Source organism: Anomalospiza imberbis, chromosome 4 (genome assembly GCF_031753505.1).
Source record: "Anomalospiza imberbis isolate Cuckoo-Finch-1a 21T00152 chromosome 4, ASM3175350v1, whole genome shotgun sequence".
Lineage (NCBI taxonomy): Eukaryota > Metazoa > Chordata > Aves > Passeriformes > Viduidae > Anomalospiza > Anomalospiza imberbis.
Genome location: NC_089684.1, coordinates 53,683,515 through 53,696,175, shown reverse-complemented (window position 1 = coordinate 53,696,175; position 12,661 = coordinate 53,683,515). Strand labels below are relative to the sequence as shown.

General features: G+C 38.1%; 1 protein-coding gene across 11 annotated transcripts in view; it reads left to right on the top strand.

Annotated features, from left to right (window-relative positions):
• The window catches only part of SORCS2 (sortilin related VPS10 domain containing receptor 2), a 540,320-nt gene that overhangs the window by 494,412 nt on the left and 33,247 nt on the right, over positions 1–12,661 (top strand). For all 11 annotated transcript variants that reach the window (XM_068188612.1, XM_068188611.1, XM_068188610.1 and 8 more), the window contains 5 exons: positions 1,408–1,528; positions 2,803–2,936; positions 3,507–3,635; positions 5,385–5,556; positions 9,171–9,357. In XM_068188612.1, coding sequence (XP_068044713.1) covers positions 1,408–1,528; positions 2,803–2,936; positions 3,507–3,635; positions 5,385–5,556; positions 9,171–9,357 — 743 coding nt within the window. The remainder of the gene's footprint in view (positions 1–1,407; positions 1,529–2,802; positions 2,937–3,506; positions 3,636–5,384; positions 5,557–9,170; positions 9,358–12,661) is intronic.

Genomic DNA, 12,661 nt, shown 5'->3' with positions numbered 1-12,661 from the left:
TCAGAGCCTTACAAGAAAAGAGTAAGACATACAAACGAAATGCATATGTTTGTGTTTCATTAACTGCACTGCTTGTGGTGTGGTTTCCTGTGAGCCTGGGCTGTCCAGTCATTATAATGTGAGCAGTGGGAGCAATAACCTATTGATATCTACAGCTCTCTGCTGTCGAGGGGAAGCAAAGACACCAGAAACGAAAGGGGGAAATCACTGTGCATCTTTAGTCTCTGTGAACTATTTTTCAGCCTTTTTGGTAGATTTCAGGGAACATGCTTTGTATATTGCCTCTCTGCTGTAGAGAATCAATCACTTCTGGTCTACTCCAGTTCCAGTCTGAACCTGGAATTCAGGACAAGAGAAATGACTGGGCACTGCAGAATGCTTTTAGTAAAACTGTACTGTTCCTGCTGTGCCTGGATTTGGACAAAACTGAGGGCAAAACAAAAGGAATTAATTACTTTGGACAATGATACTAAAGCTTGGAATATAAACTCTGTGCAGTATGAACTGCACAGAAATTGTTGGCTTCAGAATTAACCTTAAATTGTTTGGCAAGTAAGTCACATAAGCCTGATACAAACCACAAATACATTTTACTTTTGCCCAAAAAGAGTCTTTATCCTTTCTAATTTGTTGTTGGATGTCATACATACCCATTCTGTTTTGGAAATAAAGATTCTGACTTAAAAAATGTTGTCTGCTTTGAAAGTGCAGCTTGTTTTTTAAAGCAATGAGATTTCCCTTTTTTTTTTATTTTTTTCCCCCCACAAAAATTGTACAGTTTGTGGCTGTTTTTTTTTATACATTGAACTATCTGAAATGAAGAAGAGACTCTGAGTTCTCCAGCACAATGTGAAGATGTAGTGTATTCCTAAGCAATTAATAGAATATCATGATAATGCTGTGAGTTTAACAATTGCACATTACAATCTGAAGACTGTAGAAATTAACACAAAATCTGGCAACAAAAACAACTGAAGAAATTGCAAATCATAAGGAATGAGTGGCAGAGCTGGAAACTGACTCTGGTGATCTGGGATTCTGCTCCCTGACCTGAGCTTCCTGTCAAAATCAGAGCTCTATCTGTTTCACATAACAGGATAATAGACAAAAATTTTTATTCCAAATTAGAAAATATTATTACTTATTAAATTTCTGGATAGTTTGCTAGGGAAAAACCTTTAACATGTTAGTTATATCTCTTCATTGTAGAGCTTCATGCAATTAACAAATATTTCCTAACTAGACTCATTGTATATAGAAGAGGAATAAAAGTGGAAGAAAAAATTAACTTGGGACCTTTTAGCAGAGAACTATGACTGTGGATAGGAAAAGATAGGACTAAAATTTTTAATCTCAGCTGTATGGTATTTCTTTGCAGTAAGAGTTTCCTTTTGGTCTTTTGTTCAGAGTCTTTGGACATATCAGCTACCGTTCAGACTGGGAACTGGTGAAGGTGGACTTCAGACCATCCTTCCCCAGGGAGTGCACTGATGAGGACTATGAGTCTTGGGAGCTCACAAATCTGCAGGTATTCATGGTTTTATGTTAAATGAGAAAACTTTTCCAAAGCTTTCAGATCCATATAGAGTTGTGTGCTGAGAAAATGTTTCCAAATGGAATTTGGATGCTACATCCCCAGCTTATTCTCCTTATGCTGATTTCACTGAAGTTTAAACTCAGAGAGGATTTTGTGTTCCCTTTGGTTGTGTGATCTGTGTCCCAAAAAAGGCAGAAGTATATCTGGGAGGCTGCCATAATAATAGGTGGTCCTGCTGGATTGGGAAGCATGTCCCATAAAGTTAAGTGTGTAATATTGATTGAAACAATTTCAACATGCAGTCATGTTCTGCCAACTTCCTGACCACATACCATACTCATATATAAATTGCCATAAGTAAAGTCCTTTCCAGAAGTAATTTAGGATCTCAGTGGACCAATCACATAACAGAGTCCACTTGTTTTGGGCAATACCCTTTCTGCAGTAATGCACTAAGGCTGTGCTAATCATGGTGCTCTGGCCAAATCCACTTTTCGGAAGCTAAATTCTCTGTACAATGTACTGATTAAAGAGACCAATATGTGGTGGGATTTTTTATTAAGTGGAACACATCATATTTATTCATAATCATTCTAATTTTTATGTTCTGCTTCTTCTAACAGGGTTGGTTTATTTTTTTGTATGCTACTCACTGTTACTCCAGCTCTTATTTGCTAGTTCACATGCCTAATTTTACACCTCTTTTTTGAGACTGCTGTGTGTATACAAAGAATATTACGCATATCTGAGCCTAAAGAGTAGCAGTATCTTTGGGTATTGACATTGAAATATCTTAGAATTAGAAACTTCTAAAATGACTTTGACAGAGTACTTGGAGCTGTCCAGTTACCAGTGGAGTGCTTATGGAGAGAGTTCATTCTGTGTCCACATGATTGGTGCTTCAGGTGGACAGCCAACATGAAATATGATGATATAGAGAAATTCAGATATCTGCAGCCAGATGAAATTTTTAAATGGCCATTCTGAGCTTTGCAGACAGGTTGGGCACTCATGAAACATAAATTGCATTTGCATTTTCATGTGCATCTTCAGATTTGTGTCCTGGAAATATAGCCTGTGTTACAACTCCATAATGACCTGTTAGTGGACAGCAGTGGATATGAGGGCTTTCTGTACCTATATACCTGAGGATCAGAGGGTTCATAAGGTTTATAGTCTTGGCAGCAAGACCAGCCTTTCTCAGGACAACACAAAGTCTGTTTGTGGAGGTTCTGTTGCATTAAGTCCAGTGCTTTGCTATTCAGGGTGATCGTTGCATCATGGGCCAGCGAAGAAGCTTTCGAAAGAGGAAGATTTCATCATGGTGCATTAAAGGGAAAAGTTTCACATCAGCTCTCACATCCAAAGTTTGTGAATGTGTGAACACTGATTTCTTATGGTGAGTCTGTCTGTGGGCCTTTTGACTTATTTCTAATAAATATTTATGTAGAGTTTGAGATGGGTTTATTTTCCTCCTTTGCCCCTGTTCCTACATAGACATGTATAAACAAATAGGCAACCTGTTATTAAATAACAGGTTTCTTTTGCATTTGCTTTTGTTTAAAAATGTTGCCATGTTTAAGTATTTGTTTCACCTGACGGAACAAATCCTGATGTTCTTCACTATTGATCAAGACCTGAAAAATGACCATTGAATTAATTTTAAAGACAAGCTTAAAAAAAAAAAAGAAAATAAATGGTTGGTCTGAGTGTCAAAGTAAACCTTTAGAAAATCTCTTTTTACCAGTTTTGCAGAACTGACAAAGTAATTGCAACCAGTTTTTCCCCCAAAGGTATACACAACTCCCACTGAAATTAGAACAGAATTGGCTTCATCAACTTGTATGTTCATCTCGTGGAATAACACTGAAAAAATATATTGACTTTGAAAAATTTAGTCTCATTCACCCCAAACTGGATTGCAGACTAAAGTAGGAATAGTAACACATTTGGTGTTGATGTTTTTCAGTGATTATGGGTTTGAGCGCTCTGCACCTCTGAAGTTGGAGTCGAGCAAATGCTTTGCTGACTTTTGGTTTAACCCAGAAGCACCTCCTGAAGACTGTGTGTTGGGGCAGGCATACACCAGCAGCACCGGGTAAGATGATTTTGCATTTCATGGGCTTGATGCGGCTTCTAGAGAGGGGGAGAATATTTCAACCAGCAGCCTCAAATGTGATTTGAAAGAAATTCACATTTAAATACTTAAATGGAGTCTACGAAAGAGCTGGAGAGGGTTTTTACACAAGGACACGTAGTGATAGGACAACAGGGAATGGCCTTAAACTGAAGGAGTGAAGGTTTGGATTAGATAATAGGAAAAAATTCTTTGCTGGGAGAGTGGTGAGACACTGGCACAGGTTGCCTAGAGAAACTGTGGATTTCTCATCTCTGGAAGTGTTGAAGGCCAGGTTGGATGGGGCTTTGAGAAACCTGATCAAGTGGAAGGTGTCCCTGTCCATGACAGGGGGGTTGGAAAGAGATAATCTTTAAGGTCTCTTCCAACCCGAACCAGTCTATGATTCTGTGAAATGTAAATAAGGCAAACTGTAAAACTGGGAAATGGAAAAGTTCTGATTCTGACCTTAGAGCATGAGCAGAAGCTTCCTATAGACTGATGAAAGAAAAATATTGCTTTGCATGTTCCCAGCAGTTTAAAAACGAATCCATTTGAGAAGAGGCAGAGCTGTCTTTTCAAAATTTTAAGTTTTTTTGGTAATATTTTGTATCTGCTATTACACTTCCAATAGGAATGTTCATTCATAGTATTTTCTTTTAGCTCATTTCTTGGGTTCAGTGTAATTTTCAGTTTGGATCCAATGAATAACTCTTAGGACCTGGCAAAATCTCACAGGATTTCCAAGTTTCTCACTTCCATAAGGGCAAGGAGTTCTATGAGAATAGATTATTTTCCTGAGCATATGGGACACTCAGAATCAAAGGAAAACTTTAGTAACTATAAACAATACTGCATAGAATATACAGTACAATGTAGTCTGACGTCTGTGCTGAGAATAACTTGCAGCTGGCATCTATTCTGGCTTATCATAACACCATCACAGTCAGTTGTGGAGATGAGAACCAAATGCTGAAATGTCCAATCTGGCAATAGAATCACAGTCTCTGTGTATATTTACCTTACAGAGGAAAATGCTGCCTTTTGGGTTGGGGCTGACAGCTGTGATATACAGAGTGGGAATTTAAAAGAATGATATATAACTCTGATTGTAAAGATGTTTAAAAAGAACATACCTGTGTGAAAGTGATCTGTAAATAATTACTGTACACATCCGACTATTTCATTATTAGCACTTTAAAAGTGTGAGTCTTTTCACTCTTTTATTTGGTTATATTAAACAAATGCTTTAAGTATTTTGAGAAACAGATTTGGAAGCAGCAGTTAAGCAATTAGTTCTGGGTTAATGTAGAAGCTGTTTGGTCTAATTTCTTTCTGATCTTTGGGATCTGAACTCAGATCTCTAGAGCGTTGAAGATTTGGATACTAGAAAAGGGGATGACAGAGAGGACAGAAGACTGTCCAGGTCCCTGAGGGCTAGTCAGGCATGATTCTAAGTTGGAAAACACAGACTGTTCCAGTGCATGCCAGTGAAATTCTCATCCACACTCCACACCCTCTTTCTTCAGTAGGTTTCCCCTACTAAAGGCAACGAAAGTATCCTCAATGAAAGTACCTGCATTGTTAGTTGGCTTTGATATTCTGCAATCTTGTCTGTTTGTGAACCCAAGGAAAATGCAGTAGCCTCAATCACACATGCATTTGGTCCCTTTGCTGGCACTCTTTTGCTTACCTCCAATTCACTGTACCCACTGTTTACTGTTTTTGCAGGTACAGGAAAGTTGTTTCTAATGTGTGTGAAGGTGGAGTAGACCTGCAGCAAAACTTAGCACACCATATGTGTCCATTGATTGCTCCCAAGGGACTTCAGATCAGCATCAGAGAAGAAAGTCTGGCTGTTAGGCCTGGGGAAGACATCACATTCATTGTCCAACAAGAGCAGGTAGTAATAAACATTGGGTACATGGAAGTTGAATTGCTGATTTTAGGGTTAGTTTCATTCCTACCTGTTTTGCTGCTGAATGAAGATTACTTTGTGCTTGAGACAAAGATTAATAGCTTTCTAAATACTGAAACTTGATGTCAAGTGAATAAGATAAGCCAGTGAACTCAGTGAACCTCCAAATTCTACCCATAGAACTGGATTTGTCTCCTCAGCAGAAAAGCCACTGTTTTCTTGGAAAATCAGAGTAACTGGATTACCAAAGTCTTCTTGGACTGAAAATTTCAACTGCTGTACCAGAGAAGAACAAAAATGGAGAAAACATTTAATGCTTGCATTTAGGTGTTTTCAGAATCAGCCTTTCAGAAAGGAATGAGGCAAAGCATTGCAGAAATCAGCAAATAGCTCAGCATAAGAATATTTATTATATATTAGTTGTGTTGCCAAAGATATGGGGTTTTTTTTCTGTTTATTGAGAGACAATTCCCTAAGGCCCTGACCAACAGCAGCGAGTAGCTTTTGGATGAATTGTTTGCCATGGGTTTGTTTTCTCATGCTTATTTTTTAACATTAAGCTATAACTGCTCTGCTCAGGTTACCAGAGGATTGTAATCCTGGCTAACCCCACTGGTTTGCAAGAACTTGAAGAAAGTTCACACATTTTGGCAAACCTGTGCTGTATAAATCGAGCACTTGGGATTTATTTCTGTAATAGAATCAAGAAGGTTACGTGCAGAGCACTGGGCTGCTTAATACTTTGCAGGCTCTGTGTCCCAGTGTGTGCAGTGTCTGCTGTGCCCCACCAGTTTGTGTGGCAAGTCCTGCTGCCTTCTCTTTTTAGAGTTTGTTTGGAAATGTTTATTGTAAGCCTAGAGCATTTGGTTACAATTTGGACTCTAATGATTTTGGTTGGCAGTTTGACTTTCTTCCTACTGAAGATTTCATGAATCTCTGTGGCAGTATGAAAAGCATTTAAAATTATTCACAAATCTCCAGAAGTAAGGGATCTTGAAGAGAATCCCTTGCTCTGTCTTTTGGTGAAGTCTTTGCTCAATACATCAGAAGAAATATAGCAGTTTGCTGCCCTCTATGGCTAAGAATAATATTTAAACTCAAATGTCCTGGGCATTGCTTAGGACTTAATCTGTATGACAAAGTCTATTGAGAATTTGTAACAATTATTGAGTTTAAGAATCAGCTCTACAACAACAAACCAAAACATACTACTTTCTCTGGTGAACAAAATTAATTTGCTAGTTTCTGTGAATGCATGTTGTTAGGTGCAGGAATACCAGATATCAGAGAGGAAAAGATGCAGGCTTCTGCTACGTTTGGGCAGTTTGCAACTGTCCTCAGAAATAATAATAACAACTAAATGCACCATCATGATCATAATTTTCCCCAAATTTTGTTGGCTGAATATATGAATAAATAATGTCATGACAATCTTATATTTTTTATGGAAGTGAAAGCCCCAATTCCTTATAGATTTAGCTGCCTTTTCCCTTTGTCACTGTTTTGCTATCTCTCCATTCTCTGTCTTTACTGGTCAGGAAATAGAAATACCTTGGGGTTTTGAAGAAAGCACCCTCATCTTTACATGAGGGAAGTTATTCGAATAAAACATTAAGAGAATCTTCCTCTACTGTCTCACAATGCTGGTTTCTGTCTCACATGGGAAAAATATGCGTGTACAGTTGTTAGCATTAGACAGAGTGAACAAGAATTGTATGCAAGCTAATGTCATCTAAAGAGATTCCACTTACTAACACATTGCTGGCAAGGAGTTATCTCTTCTGCTTTAATCTTTAATAACCTATTATCTCCTCTGCAAAATTCTACTCTTCTGTTGTCAAAAGAAAGATGTTATTTGGGAAAAAACTATTCACAATGAAGATGCTTTCACAGCCCTTTATGTGTTTTGAAATATAGTGCTTAAGTATTTGATAATCCTACAGGTTCCTTATTATGGGTATTTTTTACATTATAAGCAATGTTGTTTCATGTGATAAAACATGGAAGAAAATCATCCACACTACAAAATAATAAAAGGAGGAAATAATAGTATGTTTTCCTTCCTTTTGTAATGGCAGGGTATGCATGTTCTAGGCATGATACCTCCTTTGATTTTCAAAGAATCATAGAAATATAGACTGACAGGTTGGAAGGGACCTCAAGGATCATCTGGTCCAACCTCTCTTGGAAAAAGCATAGGGCTGGATAAGATGCCTGGCACCTGTCCTGCTAAATCTTAAAAGTGTCCAACTCTGGGTAATTCACTAGTTTCTTAGGGAGATTATTGCAATCACTGACTGATCGTTGTCATTGTGAAAAGAATTACATTAGTGCTTCCTTTTAGGATTAAATTTTGAAATAAAGCAATTTCAGAGAGTGGCTTTTGGAGAAATGAAGTGATTTTTGAATACTTTAATGTCAATCCTTTTCTGCTTTGATGGCCTTTCATGTCACTTGACCAGCATATGGGTGTATACATTCCTTTTCTAGAGGCAAGGAAGTTTTTGAAATCAATACTTGTGTTTCCACAACAAAGAGGCTTTTCCTGCAGCCTGTCTGAATTGCAAGGCTGGGATGCCCATGATCTCTGGCAAGCAAGCAGGGGCATCCACACTGCTGGAGGTCAAGGAATCAGGGCCACTTGCTCAGGCAGTGCTGCCAGTAGTATTGAGAAAGTGCTGCTGCTCATAGCTAAAACCAATTTTCCTTTGACTGCATCCAAATGACCAGTCCATGTGGCACAGGCCTGATTTCTCTTTTGAGCAGCTATGCCATGACAACATAAGTGATGGGCATGTTTGTCCTCTGACAGTGGTATCAGCCTCGTGGTACTTTAGGCGTGAATTTAGGAACAGTGTCACTTAAAGGAGCACTTAACAGCAGTACGATGAATTATAAATTGCATGAGCTATTTGACATGACAGGATTATTTGGCTGGACTTTTAAACCATTTCCCAAACTCAGCTCAGTGATCTGCTTTACTAAGCATGCATCTAATTTTGCACTAGAGCATGTTAGTTCTTGGCATGCTGGTAGCTCAGTGTAACACTCTACAACTCTGTGTGAAGATCCCAGCTTGGGTCTTAAAGGCCACATGGTTGACAGTAAGAAGGGGCAGCTGGAAAGTGCTGTGAAGAACATCTAAGCCAATTAATTTTACTTTATAACTGCAAAGGCTAGAAGCTTGTGCGATGAGTAGTAAATAGCTAAAATAGCAATCTTCAGTTGCTTACAATCACATGAGCATCACTTTTGAACCTGAGGCTGCCCTGCACCATTATGTTATATAATTTCCAGCTGCATTAAGAGAAGAGTGATGGTTTCTGTGGCATACAACTTGGTTAGTGGTCTGGGGTATATAATTTTAAGGTAGCACCTTGCCCTGTAAACGTGGTATTTTCTCTATTAGTGCACGCAGCATCTGTTGCACTAATGTAATTACCATGGCAGTAGTGGTTTTACTGTAGCTGTTGCAATTGGGTCAAGATGTCTGGCTGGGGCTGAAAACGCTGTTGTGATTCTGTAAAAGGTTATGAACGTGTGTCCTGTATATTTTGGTTGTGGCCATTTATGATATTTTTGATGTGTTTTCCTTTTAGGGTGATGTATTGAGTACCAAATACCAGGTAGATCTTGGAGACGGCTTTAAGGCAATATACGTGAACCTGACGATGACTGGAGAGCCCATTCGTCACCGCTACGAGAATCCTGGGATTTACCGCGTGTCGGTGAAGGCTGAGAATGTGGCTGGGCATGACGAGGCTGTGGTGTTCGTCCAAGTCAGCTGTAAATCAGCTCTTTGGTTTTCTCACTTTCGCCACTGTGTAAAAACCTCATGTCAGCTATGAAGTAGGAAGGAAAATTACTAGTCACAATTAGGAAAGACCATATTTTTTCAGTATCCTCACACAGTCTTGCAGTGTTGTGTGTTGGTAATGCAGAGGCTTGTAAACCTAATCCAGTAGGAGGTCAGGGTTAGTTTCATTTGGATTTGGCAGAAGGATGGTTTATTAATCTTTTAAATACCAAGCATGCCTCAGTATAAATTTCCGGTTTGATCCGTCTTCCTGATTCAACACCCCTTGTCAGCCTTAGCAGCTAAAATTTTATTATTTGAGCTATGTCTTTGTAGACCTTCCAGGTGCAGTGTAAAGCAAGTTAACAAATGTGTTGGGAAACATGAGCTCTTGTATGATTTTAAAAAATAGTCAAAATCTCAGTGGTTCTAAATCTAAATTTTAGGTAGTTATTCTCACGGTTTTAAGTGGTGCTTGGGTATAACTTCAAATGTTTGTAGGCAGTATTACTTGACTTATACTTCTCCTCCTCTCCTTAATTAAGACTGAAAAAACCCAATCAAACAGATATAAAATAAAGAATAGCACGGCCCAGGGAATATCATGCACCATTGCAAGCTTAATGTACCTCAGTCATCTCATAACTGAAATCAAGAAGGAAACTCAAAAGTGGAACAGATTTCTCCTCTTCCTTTGAGATTCAAGACAGCTATACCCTGTTTTCAGATGTGTCAAAAATTCAGAAACAGGTAGCATCAAAGGAAAAGATACTTATCTTGCATTCTCTACGTGTCTGTTTCCCTCTGTTGTGAGTGGTGTATCTTCCATCCTAATCCCAAAGCAATGGAAATCACTGGAGCCATATACCAGGTTGTGCACAGAGCCATCTGCCTTATGTCAGCTTGTCTAGTGACTGCTGATATTTTTTGTATTTTGCTAGTCAGTGTCCTTGAGTTCAGAGTTTCCAGTTCTGCTTTGATTAGCAGACAAAGCCAAACACATTCATGCTAAAGACCAATCTCCTGTTAATATCAAGCAGAAAGAATAAGAATCAAATTTTACACCTCAGTTTCATTATCTGTTTCTTTGTTGTGTTTGTTTTTTAAATCATTTGACAACTTCAAAGAGCTCAGATAAATTACTTAGGTCTTCACTGTTACTTTTCAGAAGCTTCTAGGTGCTGAGAAGTGGAGTAGGCAAAGAAATAGTAGATCTGTACAAGCAATGAACAGGAAAAACTCTGTGTGACATTCTTCTCTCCAAGAATAACTTCAAACCCTTTAGAAAATGACAAGCAGTAGCAAGCCCTGATGGAAAGCAGAAGACTTTATCAAAGTGTGCTTTTAATATGGCCTATGTTAGAATAAACAGTACAACTACAAGAGGTTGATTCTCTTTTATGCAGCAGATTGTAAAATTACAGAAAGCAGAGTTATTTTGCACAAGTAAATGACTGGTGCATTAGGGGGACTTTGGCGCTGAAGTGCAGAGGCAGCAGCGCACTGAGGCAGATGTGATCCCTTCCTGAGCCTGCCCCTGCATGCTGCACAGGGACTGGCAGACTCATGGAAGTGTGCTACACAGCCTGCTTGAGTGAGTGCTTTACATGTGATTTGCTCTGTTTAATTTTTTTAGGTAAATTACAAGATTTGAGGAAATTAGTTGTCACTAATTAAACGGCAATTTCTACATTCTAGTGAAACACTGATAGCCATTAAGGGACATTTTTCACTGTGGAATGCCATGAAAGCAGGGTTCTCTGTAGAATCCTACTTTCAGGAGTCCGCAGTCTCCAAATGATGTATTTTTCCCAGGAAACTTTTTCAGAGGCATATGGTAGGGAAAATATTTTCACTTCTCCCAGGTTGCTGTGGGATATTCTGTAATGCAGGACAATTATAAGAATTTTGGCCTGTCATCTAAATCATACTTTCTGATCCAGATTAAACAATCTACAACTTTCTAATGAACTGCAAGAGAAATCAGAAATTAGAATTAGCATAAATGTGAGTAGGCAACTGTAGAGGCCCAAGAACTCAGAATAAAATGAATTAAAGAAGAACTACATACATACATGAATGCATTTGCTGCCTGCATTTTGTTTTTCATGGAACCATGACCTGTATAGTGTGGAACTTTGGAAACTACTGACATTTTTACTTAGTTAAATAGAAATCATGCAACTTCAGTCTTAATTGTACACACTTAAGGGTGCTATGAAGTTTGTTCAAATGCATTATGGAATTGTGTAACAGAGACAAGCAGAAGGATTTGCAGTAATTACTCTCAGCTCTTTAATATATAGAAACAGCAAAGTTCAAATTACAGTCATCATTCAAGTACCAAACAACTTGGCCTCTAAAAATTTTGGAAGAGAAAGTAATCTTCTTCAGGAACAAAACCATATCTCAAAGTAATCAGTTTCCTCTGTGAAAACACATTTATGGCAAAAGCCAAGAAGTTTCTCAGATCCTTCCAGAAGGAAAATCTATTTCTAGGAGGAACAAGTTTAATGGAATTCCTAACGTTTCTGAATTTTTTTCAAGACATCATCACTGGAGAAGCATTTTTACTCCTCATGAAACTACAGATTAAATAATTTGTTAAAGCACCCAGCATTTCTTGAATTCATGTAGGTGGTTAAAGAGTTATTGGAGAAAATGCAGAGTAAAAAAGAACCTTACATTCAAATGAAGCACCACACAGATTAGGTGAAGTGAGGTGGAAAAGGACTTTGGACAACTTGCTCTCAGAAGTTCAGTCAGTTTAGCCAAAGTGAAATTAGAAGTGAACGAGCAATGACTCAATTCCTGATACAAAATAAGAGAAATGCTTAAGACCAGTGTTAATTGCCGTTAAGTTTGCACTGAGATGAAAAACCTTTGAATGAGTTAAAAATATTTAGAATGGATCAGAAATGGATGGGTTAGTGTTCATTCTGGGTAATGAATGAATGTTGAGCTATACAGTGGTTTCACATCCCAGGTAACTGGTGCAGGTGAAGTTAAGAAATTGTAGTTATCATGTTGTACTGTTAAAAAGCTTTTACCTTCAGACATTCTGATATATTGGGAAACCTCTGAGGGAAAGATTTTCTTTCAACACAGTTATTGTACTGTGAAACAGCACAACACTAATAAACATATCACAAGCAGATAAAACCATTGTAATGATGCATTTCTTTTAAACAAATAATAATGTTTATGGTTTTAGTAGTTCTGAGAGGAATAAACTTACTCTAAGGCACATTTTGGAGTCCAGAGGTTATATATTTTGATTTGCAAATAAATGCT